The sequence below is a fragment of the Trachypithecus francoisi genome, unplaced genomic scaffold, assembly GCF_009764315.1.
Source record: "Trachypithecus francoisi isolate TF-2019V2 unplaced genomic scaffold, Tfra_2.0 Lachesis_group15, whole genome shotgun sequence".
Lineage (NCBI taxonomy): Eukaryota > Metazoa > Chordata > Mammalia > Primates > Cercopithecidae > Trachypithecus > Trachypithecus francoisi.
The window spans coordinates 106204817-106230700 of NW_022681460.1; the positions used below are offsets into that span (position 1 = coordinate 106204817).

At 49.2% G+C, this 25884-nt stretch overlaps 3 protein-coding genes across 9 annotated transcripts in view; 1 reads left to right on the forward strand and 2 right to left on the reverse strand.

Moving 5' to 3' along the window:
• The window catches only part of PMM2 (phosphomannomutase 2), a 38842-nt gene extending 38060 nt beyond the window's left edge, over nt 1–782 (reverse strand). The window contains exon 1 of one of the 3 annotated variants that reach the window (XM_033235789.1): nt 578–761. In XM_033235789.1, the coding sequence (XP_033091680.1) occupies nt 578–643 (66 nt within the window). In that variant the 5' untranslated portion in view covers nt 644–761. Of the gene's footprint in view, nt 1–577 lie in introns of all 3 variants that reach the window. The other 2 variants (XM_033235790.1, XM_033235787.1) reach the window with 2 other exon arrangements.
• On the forward strand, nt 767–3354 carry TMEM186 (transmembrane protein 186). Its single transcript, XM_033235791.1, has 2 exons — nt 767–914; nt 1949–3354. Exons 1-2 carry the CDS (start codon nt 912–914, stop codon nt 2585–2587), a joined length of 642 nt encoding a protein of 213 aa, XP_033091682.1. The 5' UTR covers nt 767–911; the 3' UTR covers nt 2588–3354.
• A 1410-nt stretch (nt 3355–4764) lies between these two features.
• Nucleotides 4765–25884, reverse strand: part of ABAT (4-aminobutyrate aminotransferase) — a 111593-nt gene continuing 90473 nt past the window's right edge. For all 5 annotated transcript variants that reach the window (XM_033235796.1, XM_033235794.1, XM_033235795.1 and 2 more), the window contains 10 exons: nt 24881–24961; nt 24201–24293; nt 23146–23208; nt 18969–19032; nt 18254–18402; nt 16039–16176; nt 13576–13743; nt 12208–12354; nt 9736–9847; nt 4765–8032 (listed from right to left, as the gene is read on the reverse strand). In XM_033235796.1, the coding sequence (XP_033091687.1) occupies nt 7911–8032; nt 9736–9847; nt 12208–12354; nt 13576–13743; nt 16039–16176; nt 18254–18402; nt 18969–19032; nt 23146–23208; nt 24201–24293; nt 24881–24961 (1137 nt within the window). In that variant the 3' untranslated portion in view covers nt 4765–7910. The remainder of the gene's footprint in view (nt 8033–9735; nt 9848–12207; nt 12355–13575; nt 13744–16038; nt 16177–18253; nt 18403–18968; nt 19033–23145; nt 23209–24200; nt 24294–24880; nt 24962–25884) is intronic.

The following is a 25884-nucleotide window of genomic DNA, read 5'->3' on the forward strand; positions in this document are numbered from 1 at the left end:
CAACATACTTTCAAGAACTTACACAATCTCATTTGATCCTCACAGGCACCATATGGAACAGGTAATATCCCCATTTAAAGCTGTAGATGTTGAGGCTCAGAAAGGTTAATGACTTGCTCAAGGTCACACAGCTGTCAAGAGGTGAAGATGAGCCTCTACTAGGTCGATTTGACCTGCAAACCTGTTTTTAATATCATGACTCACGGCACAGCCTATTGGTTACAGGATTGAGGCCGGCACACAGCTGATAAGGGGGCCTGATGTCGGGTTCAAATCCTGGTCTATCAGTCCCGAGGACTAGCAGTGAGTCCAGATTGCATTTTCCAACCCAGCACAAGTTTCCTTCTCTTAAGAGTTCTTCAGCCCCGTCTCATCTTTCCAAGCATCAGAGCTCCTGAAGAGCTGGTTAGGGCCTCCCTCTCATTCCTCCAGGGCACCCAGAATAGGGTCCAGTCCCCGTGAGGACGTAGGTGGTCCTTAGCCAGCCCTTGGCGCCTACTCTGGGTGTTCGATAGCGCCAACTGGGAACAGCACGGACTCTGCGTCGGCTGCCACCAGCCCGCCGGGCGCCACTTACCTGCCGCGGGGCGGTGAGGGTCCCATCCACATCGAAGAGGCAGAGCGCTGGGCCAGGGGCTGCCATGTCCCCAGCTTCTAACCGCACCTTGCAAGACTCGTTGGCACCAGGAACTCGTCCCGGAACTTCCGAGTTCGGCCCCCGAGCCGCAGGGCACGTCGGGAAGAGGAGGAGACTCCGATACGACAACACCTGGGACAAGCGCCAGCCACGATTCCTGGACCGCAAATCCCAGGGTGCAACGCGGATCACGCCCGCCTTGTACATTTGAGCATGCACTCTCAGAGGTTCCGGGGGCCGGCGGGATTTACTTCCGGCAGCAGGCTGTGGAGCCATGGTAAGGAGATTGGTGGCGAGCTTTGAGGGGGTGATGCTCTTTGGGGGTCGGTCGGGGTCAGAGCTGGGGCAGGCAGGCACGACGCCCGAGTTTCGGACTTGGAGAATCCGTGGGAGGAAGCTCTGGCGTGGGTTACAGTTCGCCATTCCCGGGCTTTCTCTGCCCTCCTTGCATCACGTGCGTACAATAGTAATAGCTAAAACTCACTGAGCTCTCACAGCGCATCAGGTACTAAGTTGAGGGCTCTGAAACCATCTTCTCGTTCACTGTGTTCTGAGTCCCCATTTTGAAAGCCGAGGAAACCGAAGCTCAGGGGTGTGGAGTGATTTGCTCAAGAATCCACAGGTAGTGACTGATGGAGCCAGAATTGGAACCAGAGCTTTTGCTGCTTCACTACCCACCTAATAATATGTTTGTGCTACGTGTTGGGGCCTCCTTGCCTCGCTCCTCCTCCTCCTCCGTTGTTTCCCCTTCCCCTGACTAGATTAAGAGAAAGCAGCAGTTCCCTCCAGCACCCAAGATAACGTATGAATCAAACAGAATTAGAAAGTTTGTTGGGATAACTGTCTCACAGATTTGTTGCCCGAGTTCCCCACTAAGACATTGATTATTTAGTTTCCTGCTTGGGGAAATGTTCACACCCCCTTGTGGATCCATTGTCCAGCCCAGAGTTGGTACTCCCTAGATATGTTTTGAATTATTGAAGGCCGCACCTCCTTTCTTGTATTTATTTGGAATTGCCTGGTGGAAGGAGGACTCGGCTGCACTCACTGACTGTGTGTTCTTTGGTAAATATCTTACCCTCTCTGGGCTTAGTTTCCCTAGTGGTAAAGTGGAAATAGTGATAACTATCTTAGATAGCTGTTGTGATGGCCACATGAGATAGCATCTGGCTTTACCCTTCCCTCCTCTGGCAGTAATGGTGACCTTGCAGGATTGGCAGAAGCCTTGGAGTATGGTGCTTTCAAGATGTTCACCGTGTGATGAGTGTGGTTGAGTTCCATGAGAGAAATGGTCTACTGTCTCCCTTTCAGGCTGCCCTTCTCCGAGTTGTGCCTAGGTTTCGGGGAAAAGCTGCGTGGGAAAGGCCTCTCCATGGGCTGTGGTGCTGCAGTGGGCAGGAGGATCCTAAGAGGTGGGTGGGGAGCAGGTCACCCACCTTGAAGGAGAAACCACCAAATGCAGAGACTGAGAAATTCTGGATGTTTTACCGTTTCGATGCCATCAGAATCTTTGGGTTCCTGTCTCGACTGAAGTTGGCACAGACTGCCCTGACAGTGGTAGTTTTGCCACCAGCCTGTTACTGGTACTCTCAGGGCCTCCTGACTCTCAACACCGTGTGCCTGATGAGTGGGATATCGGCCTTTGCCCTGACCATGCTGTGCTGGATGAGCTATTTCTTTCGGAGACTGGTTGGTATCCTGTATCTGAATGAGTCTGGCACCATGCTGCGGGTGGCCCATCTGAGCTTCTGGGGCTGGCGGCAGGACACATACTGTCCCCTGGCAGACGTGATTCCCCTGACAGAAACCAAGGACCGGCCTCAGGAGATGTTCGTGCGTATCCAGCGATACAGTGGGAAACAGACCTTCTACGTCTCCCTGCGCTATGGACGCATCCTGGACAGAGAGCGTTTCACGCAGGTGTTTGGGAGACATCAGATGTTCAAGTAAACAACTGGGGCCTGGACCTCTGGGTCACCCTGGGTCGCCTGGATTGACAGGAAGGCTGAGGGTGTGGGCCGGGCTGAAGAAAGGGGATTGGGTACTTGGAGACTTTGCCTGGGCCCCTGGGAACGTGTTTTGTGATGAAGAAATTCACAAGGCAAGAGCTGGTGTCCAGGTTTAGGAAAAAGGCTCTAAGCAAGTTCTTACAGCACTCGTGTGTGACGTTCAGTCAGATAACGGCCAGAAGTTTTTGTTAACAGCCAGTTCTTAGAAGAACCTATGCCAGGATCACCCAGACAGTCCATTGGTGTGAAATTGAAAGGCAAAGATGTGTGGTGGGGGAGCGTAGGATTTGGAGTCAGAAGTCTCTCAGTTCTGTCACTTGTCCTGGGGTAGGTTATTGAGTCTCTCTGAACCTTGGTTTTCACATCTGTAAAATGGAAAGTCCTGCTTGTTTCATGGGATGGATGTGGGAATAAATGTCAAACGTGTGGCAGACTCAGCAGCCTAGAGCAGATAGTGTTAAGCATTTGGTCAGAGGTTTTAGCATGGAGAAAGGCTTCGAGCAGTCAGCAGGGACTTCCAGAGCCCTGTGCTGTGCCCCTCACATATCCAGCAGCAGTAAGGTCTGCCAGGATGTTAACTACACATCGATGAGCAGAGATGTCGTCCAAGTGGGCATGAAACCCCATTTAAGATTTGTTCACCACCCTGAGGTCTAGAGGCTCTTGCTTTGGATGGCCCTGCAGTTTAATAAAGCCTAATAGACCGTATGCTGGTACGTTATTTTATAAACTAAAGCCGGTTATATGCATTGCCCTGCATAATTAATAATATATGTTCATTATACAATTTGTAACACAGTAAAGAGGAAGGAAGGCATGATCTTTATTATTTTGCTACTCGAAAATCAATAAGAATGTTTTATTGCCGGGAGCGGTGGCTCACACCTGTAATCCCAGCACTTTGGAAGGCCGAGGCAGCTGGATCACGAGATCAAGAGATCGAGACCATCCTGGCTAACGGTGAAACCCCGTCTCCATTAAAAAATACAAAAAAAATTGGCCGGGCGCGGTGGCTCAAGCCTGTAATCCCAGCACTTTGGGAGGCCGAGACGGGCGGATCACGAGGTCAGGAAATCGAGACCATCCTGGCTAATACGGTGAAACCCCGTCTCTACTAAAAAATACAAAAAAACCTAGCCGGGCGAGGTGGCGGGCGCCTGTAGTCCCAGCTACTTGGGAGGCTGAGGCAGGAGAATGGCGTAAACCCAGGAGGCGGAGCTTGCAGTGAGCTGAGATCCAGCCACTGCACTCCAGCCTGGGCGACAAAGCGAGACTCTGTCTCAAAAAAAAAAAAAAAAAAAATTAGCCAAGTGTGGTGGAGGGCGCCTGTAGTCCCAGCTACTCGGGAGGCTGAGGCAGGAGAATGACGTGAACCTGGGAGGCGGAGCTTGCAATGAGCCGAGATCGCGCCACTGCACTCCATCCTGGGCGACAGAGCGAGACTCCCTCTCAAAACAAAAAATAATAATGTTTTATTGTGTAGTCTTCCATTTTTCTTAACTGTACCAAGATAGACCTAACAAATTTATCCTTTTAATCATTTTTAAGAGTGTAATTCAGGGACATTAAGTATATTAACAGTGTTGTACAGGCTGGGCACAGTGCCTCACGCCTGTAATGCCAGCACTTTGGGAGGCCAAGGCAGGTGGATCACAAGGTCAGGAGTTCGAGACCAGCCTGGCTAACACAGTGAAACCCTGTCTCTGCTAAAAATACAAAAATTAGCTGGGCACAGTGGCGAGTGTCTGTAATCCCAGCTACTTGGGAGGCTGAGGCAGGAGAATCGCTTAAATCCGGGAGGCAGAGGTTGCAGTGAGCCAAGATCGTGCCACTGCACTCTAGCCTGCGTGAAAGAACTAGACTCTGTCTCAAAAAAAAAGAGAATGTGAGCTGCGAGTAGGGACCACATCTTGTCCATCCCTGTGTCCCTGTCACATAGCATGTCCTCGATTTACTTAATGAAATGCATGGCCTTACAGTGCTTCCCGATCCCAAGGCAGAATTATGCATGTAGAGTGTTTTCCAAGACATTCCTAAGAGGTATATAACAGGCATTTAATAAGTACTGTCACCTAATTATTTAACAAAACCATTTCCACCAAAAAAGTCCACATTCACTCATGTTTCAATTATAAATTTTTTTTATTTAAGAATACTGACTAACACAGGAAACAGATTTAATTCATGGAATTGTGCATATGGTCAACAGTTACATTGTGACATGTTAATTTTTTTTTATCATTTATTGGCACTGTCAACAGATTACTTGTAAACAAGATCACTTTGTATGCGTAAATCTGCGATGCTACCTAGCTATGGTTTTCTACCATGAGCTCATATATAGATATACATAGGTAAGGTGTATAGATACATTAATGCTATGCACAATTTTGCATGGTTACTGAGCGTCAGTAAAAATTATAAAAAAACACCCATTTATAATAAAAGTGAGGATGTACTAAGACTTGCTATTACTGGACCTTGTTTTCTGTAAAAGTGACGCCACTTACTGGACGGTTACTAAACTCAGTGGCACTAATGTATGATGGATTCATTTCCAGACTGTCGGCCACGGAAGCACTTCTTCATGGCCCCTGCCCTGGACAGCAACCTGTCCTCCGGGCTCCCCATGTTTTTACCAGCTTCTGCTGAGTTTCTACAATCTTGAGCTGTGCTGAGAATTCTTTTCCTTGAAATTCTTCCAGCTAAACCCCCACCCCCCGAAAGAGGATGTCTCAGGAACTCATTATGCCCCGAGTCAACAAGAACTTGTTGATAAATGGCTTAAAAGTTTTTACAAGAAGTAACTTCCCTTGGTAAGGGGTAAATAATAAATCTGGAATTTTCCAGATAAAACAATTTCATTTCTCTGTCAATGCCCCATGGGGAGAGAACGAAATATTGGAGCCCCTCTCCCTACCGGCAAGAGGCGAGAGCCAATTTTCTGGTTGTGCCCTGGCTTAAAACCCTTTGGGCTCCGAGAACCATACTGAATATTTGCACCCAATGCTAAAGTTTTCAGGAGAAAGCCAATAAATGAATAATGGTTTGGTTTGCATTTTGCTTGCTTGTTAAATAAGGCCTTATTGAACCTTGGGATACTGCCTGTGGAATCTGGCTCCCCAGTGAAAGGTGTGAAGTCATGAGCTGATATGCCTGTGCATATGCTGTTCCCTCTTTGCAACACCCTTCCTTGCCTTGTCTGCTTGGTAAACTCTGGCTCATTCTGCAAAACACTGCTCCAGTGACACCTTTTCCTTGAAACCTCCTCTGACCCTTGGATGAATGGTGATGCTCCTTCCGACTTCCTCATGCTCTTACTCGCACCTCTGTCATAGCCCTTGGTGCCTGCTTGTATTGTTAGTTTACGAGTCTGGTTGTTTCCAGTGGGATGTGAGCCCCCGCGAGCAGGGACAATGTTTTGTCTCATCTTTGTATTCCTGCTGCTCGGTACAGGGCCTGGGATGGTGCAGGTATTTAATGAAAGTTAGGTGAATGAATAAATGGTGAATGAATGAATGATGCATAAATGAATATAAAAACGAGTAAAACCTTGCAGAGAGTGGGAGGCATACATCACCACTTCACTGGGAGTGCAGGTGACAGAGCTCCTGATTAAGAACGACAGATTAGCACTGACTGCAGGAATGCAAAGTGAACAAGAACTCACAAATTTGTATATGTTAAACTTGTCATTGCCTTTCATTCCTCAACAAAAATAGGTCGATGACCAAGTCTGCGGAAGACTGGAAGCTAAAAAAAAAAAAGAAAAAAAAACCGTACTTTGAGGTCTTTGGACGATTTGTTATTAAAAGAGCAAAGTGCTGAATCAGGAACCTTGATATGCCTATTTCCAAAATAGTCAACCAAGGCACCAGGAGATGAAGAGGCTTCCTTTTGGACAGATAATACAAGCCAGGCTTTCTCAGTCTCCCCACCAAATAATACTTCATTGCTGTCAGGCTATCAAGTTCTCTTTTAGGAGCATTTGAGGTCAAATCAGTTCCCAGAGTGTCTCACCTCCAGCAGAGATACTAGAGGCTCAGCCACAGCCCCGTTAAGCATTTCGGTATCATCTGCCTGGTAATCTCCATACTCGGTCATCTCAGGAAAATCTCTAATTTCAGGAGGATCAAGTATAAGGAAACCATGTTGAACCAACAGGCCACTTTTCCATGCATGGAGCCCTAGTGCCTTTAATTCATGGTGCTTCCCTCAAGAAGAAATCCAGTCCAGCAATGATTCCCTCTGGTGGGATAGCCAAGCTGTTCCTGGGGGTCTGCTCAGAAGTGATGTGAAGGTGGATGAGCAAAAGAGAGCAAGAGCCTCTCAGGCTGAGGGGGCCAGAAGTCAGACCCCACGGTGCCCTAGGAAACACGATGCAGTGGCTCTGCTGCCCCAGACCCTGGGGTGACGGGCCTGTGCTTCTAGCCCTGGGGCTCACGTGTGTCCTTGTGGACACTCAGGCTACAGTTTCCTCCCACCCAGGTCCAGGTCTAGGTTGACATTTAACAGGGAGGAGGGAGTTTGGGGAATGGTGGATGCCAAGTAAGAACCACGGGTGGTGCCACCTGGGGATCCTCCAAGGGCAAACCCCTGTCCAGGGCAGAATTCACAGTTTAGGGGATCCCCAGGTGTACTGAGAGGAGTCATTCTCATCTTCAGGGGGCCAGAGGACCGCTTCCCTTACCCCTGAGCTGAATCCTCTTGTCCCCACTTTACAGCCTTCCTCATATCTGTCCAGTGCCTCCCTGCACTGTGCTTGGGGTGTGCTCAGAGCTCCAGCTCAGAGCTGGGAGAGGAGGTGAGAACATGTTTGCTTGCATAGGGCGAGGGCGAGCCAGCATCCGTGATCACAGAATATGGCACTTGAGATGGACTGGCACCCCGGAGGCCCAGCTGCCAGTCCCAGGAGCAAATGTAATGCCCTTGACTGGTTTTTGGAAAAATTGCTGGGGTTGGTCAAGGTTGGGCAGAACTCTAGCCAGGACCTCCCATGGCCCTTCCCAAGACGAGTCCAGGGCTCAAGCAGGATCTCTGGGCTTAAATCAGTGTGCACCATTGGCTCTGCAGGGAGGAAAATCACTACCAGCCCTTCCCTCCCTCACCTCCCCCAAGACCACCAAAAACATTCCCTCCCCACAAATCACCCTTCACTGTGCATTCACCTCTGATACTTTTAAGTGAAAACATGAATTAGGCAAACTAATCAAATTGACAACTGTTGAGATCGGGGCTTTCTCACTGTAGTGGAAATGGCTGCTTTACTTGAAGTCTGCTAAGATGTCACTGAAAATATTGAGGAACAGGTGAGCATGGTGATCCCTGAAGACCAGCGTGGGACGGAAACGAATGGATTTGTCACCGCAGCCCCCCAACACCACACCTGAAAGAAGAGGCAGGAGGTAGGTGGGGAGCATGGTTTCTCAAAGTCGTGTGCTGGGAGAGCTGGGAGGAAAGTGATGTGCGTTGGCGACGCTCATCCATCCATCCATCCATCCATCCATCATCATCCATCGTGGAAGCCCAGGCTTCCATCTGTCCTTCCTACCATCCACCCATCCAGCCTTCATTTCCTTTCTCTCTCCCTTCATTCATCTCATCCATCATTCTCTTCTTCCTTTCCTTCCCTCCACCCTCCCTCTCTCCTTTGAGTGCCTGCTTTGCTGCCCCTGAACTAGGTCTGGTGATAGAGAGATCCCGAGATAAAGTCCTTGCCTTCCAGAAAGTCATGGAGGGGTGGGGAAAGAAAATAGGTAAGCAAATAAGTTGCAAAAGCACAGGCTGAGTCGGAAGCACGTGCGGGGTGCTGAGCTATCTCGGAGGAGGGACAGGCTCTGCTTATTTTAAAGGGTGACTTCACCAGTTACAGCTGGTGTCCTTTCCTTGTCGAGCTTGTTTATGCATTTTTTTTTTTTTTTTTTAAGAGATGGAGTCTCGCTCTGTCACCCAGGCTGGGGTGCAGTGGCATTATCTCGCTCACTGCAACCTGCACCTCCCGGGTTCAAGCAATTCTCCTGCCTCAGTCTCCCAGGTAGCTGGGACTACAGGCGCCCGCCACCATGGCCAGCTAATTTTTGTATTTTTAGTGGAGATGAGGTTTTGCTGTGTTGGCCAGGTTGGTCTTGAACTCCTGACTTCAGCTGATCTGCCCACCTCGGCCTTCCAAAGTGCTGGGATTACAGGTGTGAGCCACTGCACCCGGCCTGTTTATGCCTTTGAGACCACGTTTGCTCATTTTTAAAATGGAGGTTGATTATCCCTGCCCTTCCGAGGCTGCTGCAAGGATTCCGCAAGATGGCACAAGAAGACCTGACAATGTGCCTGACATAGAGTACGTGCTCTGAGCTCCCCACAGCATCTGCCCTTACCCCTGCCACACATGTCCTCAGTGGCTTCCCATAGCTCCTAGGGTGAAGTCTCGCGTGCTAAGCCGGATCTGCAGGCCCATATGACCCGGGCCTGGCCTCTCCTCCCCCAGCTTCGTCCCCTCCCATCCGTTCACCTTCACGCCCCCTTCTTTCCCTTTTACCACCTCTGTAAGCTCCATCCCACCTCAGGCCATCGCATGCACCCTTCCCTCTGCCCGGAATGCTCTTCCTTACCTTCACCCGGCCAATCCCTGTTCATCGAGACTCGGGGAAAATGCTACTTCCTCAGGGAAGCCTTCCCTGATTTCCTAGCCTCACCAACTGCTGCAGCTATTTGCTCTCTTAGCCGCGTTTTCTCCTTCCCAGGGCTTAACATTGCAATGGATTGTTTGTGAAATGCCATGTGTAACAAGCCACGCCTTCCTGCTAGACTGCATGCTTCCTGGAGGGAGGGGCTCTGATGGTCTTCATCGCCACTGTAACTATCTCTAGTGTCCACTTACAACTCACCTTCTCAGCGAACACTTGTTGAGTAAATAAATGGATAAAGAAATCCCATTCGTAACGTTCTCTGGAGAAGCAGCATTCAGCCTATTTTCAGACCTATGTACCACCTGCCCCCCATGCAAAATATTGCTGAGTACCTAGCAACATTTTGCAGCTACAGCAGGATACACTGGACGCTGATGAAACTCAGCAGCCACTCCTGGCCCCTTACCTTTGTTTCTGGCAATTAAAATGAGCTTATTCCGTATGGAATCATCGGGAGTATCGAAGGAGCAAAAGGTGCCTCGTCCTCTCACCCTGCTGATGAACTGGGGGTACCGGGCCTGCAGTGGGGGGAGACAAGACCAGCGTCAAAGCCCATCACCTGTGTACCAGCTGGGCTTAACGTCTGTGCTTCGTCAAAGGCCTTCCATGGTCCAGCCTTGGCCTCTGCATAGGCATCAGGACCTCCGGGGGTTAAGAGCTCTGGTGACATTCAGGCCTGGGTTCAAAGCCCAGCTGTTCACATCTGTGTGAACAGCTCCTGAGTAGCTGGGATTACAGGCACCTGCCACCACATCTGGCTGATTGTTTTTGTATTTTTAGTAGAGACAGGGTTTCACAATGTTGGCCAGGCTGGTCTCAAACTTCTGATCTCAAGTGATCTACCTGCCTTGGCCTCCCAAAGTGCTGGGATTACAGGCATGAGCCACTGCGCCCAGCTCAATGACTGGTATCTTTATAAGAAGAAGACAATTTGGAGACAGACACAGGCACAGTGGGGAGAAAGCCATGATGCCAGAAGCAGAGTGAAGCCTCCACAGGTCAGGGAACGTGAAGGATTCCCGGCAGCCGTGAGAAGGTGGAGAGAGGCACGGGACAGATTCTTCCCCCGAGCCTCCAGAAGAAGCCAACCCTGCTAAAACCTTGATTTCAGACCCTGCCCTCCAAACTGTGAGAGCATAAATTCTCGTTTTAACCCTCGCAGTTTGTGGTGATTTCTTACAGCAGACAAGGAGACAAATGCAGATGCCTAGTCTGGAGGACCTTGATTTCACCTTACTCTCCACTGGCCATGTGAAGGACAGCAAACAAGGGCTTGGAAAACCCCAAATAATTTCAGGGTACTGGGGGCTGAGTTGGGGGAGCAAGTCTTATTTCACAGCAGCTCCTTAGTAGAAACTGGAGACACGGTCCTGTTCTGGGGGTAACAGAGCCAGGCACTGTGTTAGACACTTACATACACAATTTTTCTATTTCTTTTTGTGGAGGACAGGGTCTCACTATGTTGCCCAGGCTGGTCTCAAACTCAGTAGAGCTGAAGGCAATCCTCCTGCTTTTGCCCCGCTAAGTGCTGGGGTTACAGGCATGAACCCCTGCGCCTGGTAGTGGGCACACCCTTGAATCCCCTGCCAGTGAAGAAGGACCCACTTTGGTCTACACAGATGAGGAAACTGAGGCTCAGAAGTCCTTCCAGCACTTATTCTAGCATGTGCCTTGCACTTGTCGATTGCTAGGGAGCTGGCAGTTTGAACACACCCCTCCCTCTCCCACCACAGTATGGCCCTGGGGAGGTTCAGAATAATGTCTCTTCCATTTAGACACCACTTCAGGCCTGTGTGCCACACTGACACACACACACATCCACACACCTCCTTACGGTTAGGAGTGACCACGTGACCAGCGCTTTGTCAAGTGTTGGAGGTGTTATGTGAGATTTCTGGGAAGGGTGCTAAAGACAAGAAGGGGGCCGGCCACTCTGTCCTTCCCTTCTTTTTCCTTCCTATTGCCTGGAATTGAGATGTGATGGCTGGAGCTCCAGGAGCCATTATGGCCCATGATGAAACCTGGAGGGTGGAGAGTAATCCAGTCCCAGCAAGTGGACAGCAGTGCTGACGAGTGGTAAGTATGCAACAGGTTGCACGGAGGAGGGAATAATGAACACATCAGAGTGGCTGAGAGAAGGAGTGCTTGGGGGCCTCACAAAGGGGGTGTGTCTGAATTTGGTGTCAAAAGATAACCAGGGCCAGGTGCGGTAGCCCGTGCTTGTAATCCCAGCACTTTGGGAGGCTGAGGCGAGCAGATCACCTGAGGTTAGGAGTTCGAGACCAGCCTGGCCAACGTGGTGAAACCCCATCTCTACTCAAAATACAAAAAAATTAGTAGGGCATAATGACACATGCCTGTAATCCCAGCTCCTTGGGAGGCTGAGGCCAGAGAATCTCTTGAACCCAGGAGGCAGCGGTTGCAGTAAGCCAAGATTGCTCCACTGCACTCCAGCCTGGGTGACAGAGCAAGACTTGGTCTTGAAAAATAAATAAATAAACAAATAAAATAAATAAAAAAGATAACCAATGCCGGCAGGCGCTACCCAGCACTTTGGGAGGCTGAGGTGGGAGGATCGCTTGAAGCCAGGAGTTCAAGGCCAGACTGGCCAACATAGCTAGACCATGTCTCAATATTAAAAAAATCAAAAAAACAAAACCAGGAGTTCAGGAACAGGGGTTGGAATGGGATGGAGGGATAGAGAGGCTTTCCCTGCAGAGGACACAGCATGTGCAAGGCCCCGGAGGCTAGGAGCAGCACAGCCCATTACGAATTGCTGGAACAGCAGGTGTAACACCATACTGAAGAGCTCCAGTGTTGCCCTGGAGGCTGCAGGGAGCCGTGGGTGGTGGGGGCTAGGCAGGGGAGGGGGTGGTACCTGGAGGTCCAGCAATCCTGTGAGCAGGACCTTCCCAGCATGGGCTGCGTTATTTAGCAGGTCCTCCCGCTTGATGATGTTGATGACCTCAGCCAGCAGCAGGTTCTTGGACGGGTCCCCCAGCCAGGTGTTGAAGATCCGGTAAGGCTGGAACAAGGAAGGGGTGTTGGAAGGGTTCATGCACAAGAGCAGGGGTCACTTCCCCCAGGTACCCCTCCTTTCTCGAACAGGAGAGAAACTAACGTCTGCCAGAGGCTAGCAGGAGAATACACCCAATCTCACTGAATTCTTCCAACAGCAGCCCTGCAGGTAGGAACTGCTAAGGGGAGACCAAATCGTCCCATGCCCTGGGAAATCCCTCAGTCCCAGGAAACCAAGACAGTTGGTTCCTTAACTCCTATAACCCTCCTTTTATAGAGGAGGAAGCAGAGGTTCTGGCAGGCTAAGTGATTTGTCCAAGGCAAATGTGACTTATAGGTGGAGTTGGGACTGGATTGCCGGCAGTGACCCTCAAAGATCACCCACTTTGCCCCTCCATGAACGATTCAGGGTGGCCATGTAGCCAACTAAAACGCCCTTCCCAGCATCCCTTATGGCTAGAAGTGGCCACGTGACTGGGTTTTAGTCAAGTATTGGAAATAGACGTGTTATGTGAGATTTCTAGGAAGGCTGCTAAAGAAAGAAGGGGGCCACTTTGTCCTTCCCTTCCTTTTCTTTCCTACTGTCTAGAATTGAGATGTGATGGCTGGAGCACCAGAAGCCGTTTTGGACCACGAGGCAACCTTGAGGGTGGAAACTACATGTAGGAATGGTGAAAGGACATTGGCCCCTGATGGCTATGTGTGTGTGTGTGTGTGTGAGAATCTGTATGCACACATGGCAGTACACAGTGTAGTGGATAAGAGTATGGACTCTGGGTTGGAGTCCTGGCTTTGTCACTTAACAGGCTGTGTGACCTTTGACGAATGACTTAACCTCTCTGTGCCTGATTCCTTATTAGTAAAATGAGGATAAAAGTAACACCTACTTGGTTAGATTGTTCTCAGGATTAAAAGCATATGAGAAATACTTAGAACTAGGCACACGGCAAATACTCAGTCTGCTGCGGCAGCTGTCAATGATATTATTGTGTGTGCACATAGAGAGAAATCAGGAGAAGGCTGATGGTGGACTGTTCCAGAGCCAGCCTTACAGAGAGAGCTGGGAGGGCACACCACTGCTAATTGCATTGATAAGAACTGGGCCTTGGAAAACCTGCGACCCAGTAGGTGCCCACCCAGCTCCTCGATGGTGAGAAAGGAACAGTTAGGAGAAGAGGACGCTCCCTTCTCTGCCCTTGATGTAGAGAGAAGGCTGGATCCAACTCACAGCATTGGGCCTGAACTCCTCCTTGTGGAAGAAGCCCCCAATCATCATCTTCTTGCTGAAGGTCATCACGTCTGCCGGGTCATCCAAGCCCCAGTGCTCATGGGCCCAGAACTTGCCGGTGCAACCTCCTCCAGTCTGGACCTCATCCACCAAGAAAGCGCAGCCATGCTGGCCGGAGAAGAGAGAGGAGGGAGAAATAAACACCCGTGGGAGGCCAGAAACTCATGCCCTCCATAGCCAACCAACTGGCAAACCCTGGGTCCACACACATCGTGCTTGTTTTCTGAACAGCCAACCAGCCCCATGTTCTTGAGCTGTGCGCAAAAAAGACTAATCAAAACACTTCAGCTGAGCAGTTCCAACCAGAGCTGTATCTGAGTGTTTCCTAAAACTGCTAAGCTGGACCAAAAAAAAAAATCCGGAACATTAAATACTCCCTGCACCAGGCCGGGTGCAGTGGCTCAAGCCTGTAATCCCAGCACTTTGAGAGGCTGAGACGGGCGGATCACGAGGTCAGGAGATCGAGACCATCCTGGCTAACACGGTGAAACCCCGTCTCTACCAAAAAATACAAAAAAAAAAAAAACTAGCTGGGCGAGGTGGCAGGCGCCTGTAGTCCCAGCTACTCCGGAGGCTGAGGCAGGAGAATGACGTAAACCCGAGAGGCGGAGCTTGCAGTGAGCTGAGATCTGGCCACTGCACTCCAGCCTGGGTGACAGAGCGAGACTCCATCTCAAAAAAAAAAAAAAAAAAAAAAACTCCCTGCACCAACACAGAGCGGTATGACATCTGGCTTCGGTCTCCAGTCTCAACCTCGTTAGAGGGAGCTGTGTCCAACAGTGAGGCCTCGAATGTGCTTCTCAGACTTCAGCTGCCGTGTTCTGCTTGTCACCAGGGTTATTTCTAACTCAGCGTCTGTGCTAAGTCAACTCATGTCTTATAACTTTTATCTGTGAACTTATCGGTTTGATTGCCAGTTATATATGCACAAGACATTAAAACAAACACAAAACGTAAAGAAAGGAAATCAGTGTATCAAAGAGATACCTGCACCCCCATGTTTATTGCAGCACTGTTCACAATAGCCAAGATACAGAATCAATCTGTCCATCAACAGATGAATGGATAAAGTAAATATGGTACATATACACAATCGGCCAGGTGCGGAGGCTCACACCTGTAGTCCCAGCACTTTGGGAGGCTGAGGCAGGCAGATCACCTGAGGTCAGGAGTTTGAGACCAGCCTGGCCAACATGGCAAACCCCGTCGCTATTAAAAATACAAAAATTAGCCGGGGGTGGTGGTACACACCTGAAATCCCAGCTACTCATGAGGCTGAGGCAGAAGAATCACTTGGACCCAGGAGGCGGAGGTTACAGTGAGCCAAAATCGTGCCACTGCACTCCAGCCTGGGCAACAGAGTGAGACTGTCTCAAAAAAAAAGAAAAAGAAAAAGAAAATATGGTATGTATACACAATGGAATACTCTTCAGCGGTAAAAAGAATGAAATTATGTCATTAGCAATGACGTGGATGGAACTACAGGACATTATGTTAAGTGACATAAGCTAGACATCGGCAAATGTTGCAGGTTCTCACTCATGTGGGGACTAAAAACATTTCCCTTATGAAGAAAGAGTAGAATGATGGCTGTCAGAGGCTGGCAAGGCTAATGGGGAGGTGGAGATAAATAGGGGTTGGTTAATGAATACAAAAGTACAGTTAGAAGAATAAGATCTAGTGTCCAGTAGCGCAATAGGGTGATTATAGTTAATACTTTATTGTGTATTTCAAAATAACTAGGAGTGGATTTGGAATATTCCCAATACAAAGAGATGATGAATGTTTTAGGTGATGGATATCCAATTACCCAGATTTGATCATTATGCATTGCAACTATTATGTATCCATAAAGATACTTTAAAAAGATTTTAAGGCCAAGTGCGGTGGCTCAGGCCTGTAATCCCAGCACTTTGGGAGGCCGAGGTGGGCAGATCACCTGAGGTCAGGAGTTCGAGACCAGCCTGGCCAACATGGCGAAACCTCATCTGTACTAGAAATGCAAAAATTAGTTGGGTATGGTGGTGCGCACCTGTAGTCCCAGCTACTCGGGAGGCTGAGGTGGGAGAATCGCTTGAACCTGAGAGGTGGAGTGAGCTGAGATCGCACCACTGCACTCCAGCCTGGGCGACAGAGTAAGACTCTGCCTCACAAAAAAAAAAAAAAAATATATATATATATATATATATGTATGTGTGTGTGTGTGTGTGTGTGTGTAGTTTCAGGGAAGAATCCCCATTCTTCCGCCAACCCCAACTTCTCCACCCCTGATGCTGACGGACAGCCTCTGCAAGTCTGGAGGTTGACAGGAACTCCAAAGCAGAGGTGCTGCTAGCCCTTTAATCTGGAAACTCAACCCAGAAAGCCCTATGGCTCCATCCAACCTCAGCCCCATCCACTGACCTTCCTGGCAATGTCTCTCAGCTTCCGAAAGAAGTCATCGGATGCATGGTTGTCTCCACCCTCGGACTGGATGGGCTCCACGATGATCCCGGCCACCGTCTTCTTCTTTTTCCGATATTTCACAATCAGATCCTCCACCTGGATCCCATAGGGGAAAGTCACCACCGCTGGCAGAGGCTTGTGACCAGTATCCGTGGGTGGGAATCTGGGGTCCGATGAGCCCCGTGCAGTTTTATTGGAAATGTGTGTGTGTGCATCTCCTAAGACCAGTGAAGCCTCTGTTAGAAGCTATGTGTGTGGATGGAAATGTATCCTCCTTGAGAGTGGTGCTAGCACCTGGGTGGATACAAACTAATAACTTGGGGCAAGTAATTTAGCCTTCAGAAGCCTCACTTTCCTGATGTGTTGTATGGGCACACAGACAGAATCTACCTTCCAGGGCCATGGAGAGGACTGAATGAGAAAATATAGCACTGAGTTGATTGCTGAGCTAGATGTTTTAGCTGTGGTTCTGCCTCTGTTTTACATGGAACATGCACCTGTCACTTAACCTTGTTATGTGGGAAATAGCTATATCACGGGTATATTGAGAGAAATAAAGGTGAGAGCACTCACACACACACACACACACACACACACACACACACATACACACAGAGAGAGAGAAAATACAGCACAGAGTCTGGCACACAAAAAGTGGTGCGCTACTATTATGATTAGCACGACTATATTATTATTGATTAATATTGTTCCTATTCTTACAGTATTATTGCTATTATTGGTGTGAGAATCCTTTTGGGGCAGAATCGGAAAAGTATCCTTGGTTAAAAAACTCTTCTAAGGGCCCGGTGTGTTGGTTCACACCTGCAATCCCAGCACTTTGGGAGGCTGAGGCAGGAAGGATAGCTTGAGGCCAGGAGTTTGAGACCAGCCTGTGCAACACAGTGCGGTTCATCTCTGCAAAACATTTAAAAATTAGCTGGGCATGGTGGCTGCGTGCCTGTAGTCTCAGCTATCTGAGAGGCTGAGGTGGGAGGACCCCTTGAACCAGGACTGTGAGATCACAGTGAGCTGTGACCACATCGCTGCATTCCAGCCTGTGCGACAGAGCAAGATCCTGTCTTCATTAAAAAGAAAGAGGCCGGGCACAGTGGCTCACACCTGTAATCCCAGCACTTTGGGAAGCAAAGGTGGGCAGATCTCTTGAGGTCAGGAGCTCCAGACCAGCCTGGCTACCATGAAACCTCATCTCTACTAAAAATACAAAAATTACTTGGGCATGGTGGCACATGCCTGTAATCCCAGCTACTCCAGTGGCTGAGGCACGAGAATCACTTGAACCCAGGAGGCAGAGGTTGCAATGAGCCGAGGTATCGTGCCACTGCACTCCAGCCTGGGTGACAGAGTGAAACTCTGTCTCAAAAAAAAAAGAAAAAAGAAAAACCCCAAATGGTACACCTTGATAGACTAACAAGTGAAATCTTTCTTTGTTATGTACAGCTAAGGAAAAGCCTCTGTTTGGGTGATATGATTTTGACCTAGGTCTCCACCAGTCACCCCAAGGAAGCGCTGAGATACTTTTCTTTTTCTTACCTTTTTTTTTTTTTTTTTTTTTTTGAGATGGAGTTTCACTCTTGTTGCCTAGGCTGGAGTGCAATAGTGTGATCTCAGCTCACCGCAACCACCACCTCCCGGGTTCAAGTGATTCTCCTGCTTTGGCCTCCGGAGTAGCTGAGATTACAGGCATGCACCACCATGCCCGGCTAATTTTGTATTTTTAGTAGAGACGGGGTTTCTCCATGTTAGCCAGGCTGGTCTCGAACTCCCGACCTCAGGTGATCCGCCCATATCGGCCTCCCAAAGTGCTGGGATTACAGGCAGAGCCACCGCGCCCGGCCCCCATATTCTTTCAACAGATCTATTTCCTCTTACTTTAGAGTCATTGATGCTTGTCTTCCAAGAAACTTAAGTGATACAGAAATTGGTATCAGAGTCGGGTGATGGATGCTGTGACACAAACAGTGTGTCTCATGAACTCTCCCAATATGGAATAAGTGGGACGCAAGGCCTCTGTGTCCCTACTTCCCCCCGGGGGAGCTCTGCACAGGTCCCCAGATAAACCCTTCATCTGTTTCTCTTCTCCTGGGCCAAGTCTTGGGGCAGCAAGAGCAATGGGACTGGTGGTTAGGGAGGATCCGGAGGGTATGAGCATTACCTCTTCCAGACAGCGGGCCTCCTCCTGTTGGTTCTCTTTCACGAACTCTTCCAGAGGGTATTTCAGCCGTGGGAACGGTGCGATGGGCCAGTCAAAGGAAGGGATGTCAATCTTGTGAATGGCTTTGGAGTGCGTGGTCGCTAAGCAACCTGAGTTGAGCAAAACAGAAAAGCAAAGGCTTGGCTTGGGGAAGCAGGCAGTACTCTTTGCAAAGGAGATGATACGCATTTCAGCGTGAGGCTGTCGACGGGCAGGGAGGCCTATTGCCTGTGAAATCCCAGTTCTTTTTATCGTTTAATTTTTAGTTTTTCTGGGTGCATAGTAGGTGTATATACTTGGGGAGTACATGAGATGTTTTGATACTGAACCCCAGTTCTCATCTGGAAGCTGAAGGGGGAGCCCTTGAACTCTTAATTGGCATGCGTGAGTGGGTATGTGTTTGCATTGCGATTAATCACAGACGCAGCGCAGGCTTTGAAGACAGAGTCAAGAGTTCAAATCCCGGATCTGTCACTGAATAGCCTTGGAAATCCTTCCTCTTCGCAAACCCTGATTCCCATATGTGCAAAGCAGGAATAATAATCCCCACTCTGCAGGGCATTGTGTGGAATCGGTGAGACAATATGTGTAAACTGCCAATGTCAGCCGCCGCTAGTGTTGCTGTTATTATTATTATTCTAAACACCACCTTGGGAGCGTACTGGTCCCTCCTTACCCATGGTCCTCCCGTGGAACGCGCCCATGAAGGAGAGGATGCTGTAGTCGGGGCAGCCGGGGGCCTAAAACCAAGAAATATCAGTCATTAGTCACAGTTGTAAGGATAGGGGAACTGTATTGTTGCCTCTGCAAGTCCAGAGGGAGACAGGAATCTATCAGAAGAACCGGGAATCCTTCGCAGGCAGAAGTTACACATGGGACCACTGGGGTCTGTATCCAAGACACATATTTTATTTTGCATACATACTTACATTTTTTTTTTTTTTAAGTCACAAAATTTAGGCTGGGCGCAGTGGCTCATGCCTATAATCCCAGCACTTTGGGAGGCTGAGGCAGGCGGATCATTGGAGGTCAGGAGTTTGGGATTAGCCTGGCCAACATGGTGAAACCCTGTCTCTATTAAAAATACAAAAATTAGCCAGGTATGATGGTGGGGGCCTGTAATCCCAGCTACTTGGGAGGCTGAGACAGGAGAATCGCTTGAACCTGGGAGGCAGAGGTTGCAGTGAGCCAAGTTCGCGCCACTGCACTCCAGCCTGGTCAAAAAGAGCAAGACTCTGTCTCAAAAAAAAGTTGCAAAATTTAAAATCAAGAAATTTCACATAAAGATCGGAACTTCTGGCTTCTCACCAGTGCTGTACCGTTTGGATCCAATTTCCTGCTGTGGTAACCGTAGGTGACCAAGCAGCACCCACTGCCCACCTTCCTCTGGCCGCTGGGGACTCCTGGGTTTTCAGCCCCTGTTCTACAGGCTCTTCAACTTCCTCCCCATCCCCTGGCTCCCCTGCTACTCAGGCCTCTGCAGGTGTCAGGGGGTCAGGTGCTGATGGGTGTACGCTTGCTTTCCAGGGTGACCTGAGGCAAGGGGCTGAGTCAGGCACCTTGCAGGAATGCCCCCAGGCCTTTGGAAGGGGTCTGTGTGCTAGAAAGTGGTTGAGGGGAGGCCCCCACCAGGTGCTCTCCTATGGTAGCTGCGCCTTGGGTTCAGGAGGGGTGCATGGACACTCCATCCCTTCCCAGCCCCAAGCAAATGGCACAGCTGCCACTCCTCGCACTGTTTTCTGACTCTCCACCCAGCAAGGAAATCCAAACATGTTTCCAGCTGACTCAGGCAGAACTGCTGGAGGTGCCTCAGAGGCAACTGTGAGGGCCCCCAAGTCTCTAGGAGGCTGGCATCGTCTCAGGTTGGTTGAGCACCAATTCCCTGAGACCTCCGGGAAAAACCCTAAGACCTCCTCCTCCCACAAATTCCAGAAACCCTCCTGTCGTTTTTTTTCTTTTCTTTTTTTTTTTTTTAAGATGGAGTCTTGCTCTGTCACCAGGCTGGAGTGCAGTAGTGTGATATTGGCTCACTGCAACCACAGCTCCCCCTGGGTTCAAGCGATTCTCCTGCCTCAGCCTCCCAAGTAGCTGGGATTATAGGTACCCGCCACCACGTCCGGCTAATTTTTGTATCTTTAGTAGAGACAGGGTTTTGCCATGTTGGCCAGGCTAGTTTGCAAATCCTGACCTCAGGTGATCCACCCACCTTGGCCTCCCAAATTGCTGGGATTACAGGCATAAGCCACCGTGCCTGGCCTCTTGTCATTTTTTTATTTGTCTTCTGATTGTACATGTAATTAATATATACACATCATTTTGCATATTTGGATTCAGCCATGAATGATGAGGAGTGAGATCCAAAAATGTTGATGGTCTAGGATGCCCAAGGATATCGAGTGAGAAAAGCAGAGTTAGAGAAAGAGGTAGGAGGCTGGGCACGGTGGCTCACACCTCTCATCTCAGCACTTTGGGAAGCCGAGGTGGGAGGATTACTTGAGCTCCGAAGTTCAAGAACAGCCTGGGCAACATAGTGAGACTCTGCCTCTATAAAAATTTTAAAACAATTAGCTGGGTATGGTGGCAGGTGCCTGTAGTCCCAGCTACTCAGGACACTGAGGCAGGAGGACTGCTTGAGCCCTGGAGGTCGAGGCTGCATTGAGCCGTGATCGCACTACAGCACTGCAGTCTGGGGAACAGAGTGAGACCCTGTCTCAGGAAAAAAAATAAATAAATAAGAGAAAGAGAGTGAGAGATAGGATAAGGTCCATAAAAAAAGGGCCAGGAAAAAAAACAAGAAAATTTTTTAGTGTAAATTTATGTAAGTTTATTTGAATATGGAGAAAGGTGTAGATATATTTGCTACCAAGAGGTATGGTTAGGAAAAAATATATATTAAGAAAGCATTTAAAAAAAACAACAACCCTGTCTCACCACCCAGAGGCAAGCCATTGTAAATATGCCAGCAGGATTCCATCTAGTATTTTCCTGTATATTTATTTACATATTTGAGAGCCCAGTGACCATGTAATTTACATTCTACTGTTTTTACAAAATTATACCAAACACGTCCAGGCCAAGAGAAACCCTAAGTAACTTATTTTTACTGCAGAATATTAGAATGTTAGCAGAGGGTAATTAAGTTCAGCGGCTCCTGGTTTTTTTTAATTTTTTGTTTTTCGAGCCAGGGTCTCACTTTGTTGCCCAGGCTGGTCTCCAACTCCTGGGCTCAAGCAATCCTCCTGCCTCAGCCTTCCAAAGTGCTGGGACTAAAAAGTACATAAGCCACTATGCCCAGCCTTATTTTGTTTTGTTTTTGTGTGTAGGTGATCATAACACAGTATTTTCTTTTTGTTTTTTTTCTAAAGCAGCAGACCCTTGGTCTAAATCTTAATGGGACCTCATACACAAAACAGAGGAGGCGAGGCCTGTTCTGGGTAAAGCTGGGTGGGGAGCTTGGAATCTCACCCACCTGGTTTTCCCTGTGGCACCTGGCCACCTCTGACCCCTAGCAGTGGTCTCCTTGGTTCCACTTCGAATCCCTACATTTAATTAGTCTTTCCCCAATATTGGTGGTTTCTAGTCTTTTCTGGTTATTATTACTGTAAACACCAAGGGGGTGAACACCCATGCGTCGTATACATTCCTGCTGACAATTTGGATTATTCTAGAAAATATGTTAATACCCTTTGGAGACCTGTCAAATTCAGACAGTTGTCCTAAGAAACTGGTGAAGGCTGGTCAGGGAGATCTCCACTCAACCTTTTTTTTTTTTGAGACGGGGTCTCATTCTGTCACTCAGGCTGGAGAACAGTGGCTCAATCTCTGCTCACTGCAACCTCCGCCTCCCAGGTTCAGGCGATTCTCCTGCCTCAGCCTCCCAAGCAGCTAGGACTAAAAGCCTGTGTCATCATGCTCGGCTAATTTTTGTATTTTCAGTAGAGCCAGGGTTTCACCATGTTGGCCAGGCTGGTCTCGAACTCCTGACCTCAAGTGATCCGCCTGCCTTGGCCTCCCAAAGTGCCAGGATTACAGGTGTGAGCCACTGCGCCCAGCCTCCACTCAGCCTTGATACCCAGGGAATGGACTTGAGACTGGGAACACCTTGGGGGCCCTTCCTTTGTTGTTGTTGTTGTTGTTGTTGTTTTGTTTTGTTTTGAGATGGAGTCTTGCTCTGTCGCCCAGGCTGGAGTGCAGTGGTGTGATCTCAGCTCACTACAAACTCTGCCTCCTGGGTTCAAGCAATTCTCCTGCCTCAGCCTCCTGAGTGGCTGGGATTACAAGCACCTGCCACCACACCTGGCTAATTTTTGTATTTTCAGTAGAGACAGGGTTTTGCCATGTTAGCCAGGCTGGTCTGGAACTCCTGACCTCAGGTGATCCTCCTACCGTCACCTCCCAAAGTGCTGGGATTACAGGCATGAACCACAGCAGCCAGCCTTTTGTTTTTGCTTGTTTGGTTTTTTGTTTTGAGAGGAGTTTCATTCTGTCACCCAGGTGGAGTGCAGTGGTGTGATCTCGACTCACTGCAACCTCCACCTCCCAGGTTCAAGTGATTCTCCTGCCTCATCCTCCGAAGTAGCTGGGATTACATGCGTGCGCCACCACGCCCAGGTAATTTTTGTCTTTTTAGTAGAGATGGGGTTTCACCATGTTGGCCAGGCTGGTCTCGAACTCCTGACCTCAGGTGATCCGCCTATCTCAGCCTCCCAAAGTGCTGGGATTACAGGCATGAGCCACGGCGCCCAGCCTGGCCCTTCCTAATTGAGAAGGACAGTGCCAGCCAGCCGGCAACAGCCCGGGAGAGGCTGTGCAGCTTCCCCAGATGTATGTGGTACAAGCCCAGCTGCACTCACCTGGTTAATCATGCACGTCTCCAGCTCCTCCTGGGAGAAGCCCCTCTGCCCTCTTTCCTTGCTCTGAAACAACAGAACAAAATCTCAGAGATGCTCTGGGGTAGTCGGGGCTTCCACTTTCCAACCAAACCAATATTCAGTCGAGACAAGTAGAAAGTGCTTTCTCAGCAGTGGATCTCACGTATTAATTGTTACAGGTCTGTACTGAAACATGAGGCTACCAGCTGTGCTTGCAACAAAAGAAACTAACACACATAATGCATTCAGCACCATCAGCAACGATTTAGATCTGTTGGATTAAGATCTGCTGAGAGTGTATATGTTTTGCCAGGAAGAATGGAGGCCAGGTGTGCGGGCTCAAATCTGTAATCCTAGTACTTTGGGTGGCTAAGACAGGAGGATTGCTTGAGGCCAAGAGTTTGAGACCAGGCTGGGCAAGAAAGTGGGGCTCCGTCTCTGCAATTTAGAATATTTAAACAAGATTAAATATAAATATTTAAATAAAATAAAGTAGTCACACTGCATATTTTTTTTTTGTTTGTTTGGTTTTTTTTTTTTGAGACAGGGTCTCACTCTGTCACCCAGGCTGAAATGCAGTGGCACAACCATGACTCACTGCAGCCTTGACCTCCCAGGCTCAAGCAATCCTTCCACCTCAGCCTCCAGAATAGTTGAGACTACAGGCGTGCACCATCATACCTGGCCAATTTTTGAATTTTTTTTTTAGTAGAGATAGGGTTTCATCATGTTGCCCAGGCTGGTCTCAAGCTCCTGGACTCAAGTGTTCCGCCTACCTTTGCCTCTCAGAGTGTTGGGATTACATGCGTGAACCGCTGTGCCCAACCCACATTGCATAGTTTTGATGCCAAAGCCTCAGCCCTTTGCACCATATCCCACTGGGCTGTCTGGAAAGTGCCATCCAGCAGTGGCCCTCCCTGTATTTTAACCCTGGTACTGACGTCTAATATTCCAGCTCATTGGAATGAACAGTCAGACCAGGAGTGAAGGTGTGGCTAGGTGCTGGGGAGCCTGTGTGTGTGTGTGCCCAACCTCACCCGGTACCACATGAAGATGGTCTTGAAGGCATTTTCATTGGAGCAGGAGCCACAGGCCATGGTGATGAGCTGGGACATCCCTTTGGGAGCCACCTGCGGGGAGGGAAACAGCCGTGAGCCCAGGCTCATCATGACTCCTGTACTCCCGCTCCCCTGGCTGGAGCTGAATCTTTGCAAGGGCCATACCAGGGATAAACGGAACCAGGGCTGTCCTGGAAGGTGTGGGACTGGGAGGGTGGACTCAGGTTTTTCCAAGGGTGGCGGAGAAGCCTAGGGAGGCCCTGAGGCTGGCAGAGAGGAAAGAAGGGGGGTGAAAGCCCTCTCCTGATGCACCTGCCACTGTCTAAGACACCGACACGTTCCAGGAGGGACACTGAGGTTCCCAAAGGCTTTAATTGTTTGTAGTAACTAAAACCAAGAAGTGAGGGCAGGATTGAATGACATATGCCAGGCTCCTATCATGCGACACACATTCATTTCCCCAGCTCCTTTTGTCCTGCACACAAAGAATCCCTTCTGTCCTTTAAAAGAAAAATTTAAAATACTCTGCATGGAAGAAGAAGCTCAGAGAGAAGGATTTCCGTAGCAACACCTTATTCTTCATTGCTGGCATCTCCACTTTTCCCTTCCCCTGCCAGTACCACGTCTGCAGACAGTGGAATTGCTTCTCTAGAACTGACCGAGAGCAAGGACTCCCGCAGCTTCTCCACAAAGTTCTCCGGAGGCAGGATTCCGAGCGCGGGTCTGTTGACGAACATGCTCTGCAAAAGGGCAAGAGACAAATGGTGACTTCTGGGGGCCTGACCCAGCTCCCTGCCTACAAACGGTGCTTTTCATAGTCCCTGTGTTCAAAAAGCCTCCGAATGGGGTTGCAGGATGATGACGTTCTGTCAGGGTGGGGCAGGGCAGGTTTCCTCAGACTTTTAGAGAAATCCACTAGGATTGCTGTGGATGTTTTAAAAAAGGGTCGGCCGGGTGCAGTGGCTCAAGCCTGTAATCCCAGCACTTTGGGAGGCCGAGACGGGTGGATCACGAGGTCAGGAGATCGAAACCATCCTGGCTAACACGGTGAAACCCCGTCTCTACTAAAAAAAAAAAAATACAAAAAACTAGCCGGGCAAGGTGGCGAGCACCTGTAGTCCTAGCTACTCGGGAGGCTGAGCCAAGAGAATGGCGGGAACCCGGGAGGCGGAGCTTGCAGTGAGCTGAGACCCGGCCACTGCACTCCAGCCTGGGTGACAGAGCCAGACTCCGTCTCAAAAAAAAAAAAAAAAGGTCAGTGTCCTGGTTGCAATATTGCATTGGCATTATCTAGGATGCTCCTGCCGCTGGGGAAAACTTAGGGAAGGGTACATGGGGCTCTTTGTACTGGTTTTTGCAACTTCCTGTAAGTCTCTTTCTTTATATATTTAACCATTAGAAAGACTAAAAAACCGGCAGGGTGCAATGCCTCACGCCTATAATCTCTGCATTTTTGGAGGCCGAGGTGGGTGGATTGCTTGAGGCCAGGAGTTCGAGACCAGCCTGGCCAACATGGTGAAACCTTTTCTCTACTAAAAATACAGAAAGGGACTTTTGGGGTAGAGAAAGAGTTTCTTGGGCAAAATCAGTGTAATGCACTCAGTGCAAATCCAAAAAGCAGCATCACTGTACAGGAGGAGACCCAAGGGCAGAGGGGTCCCCA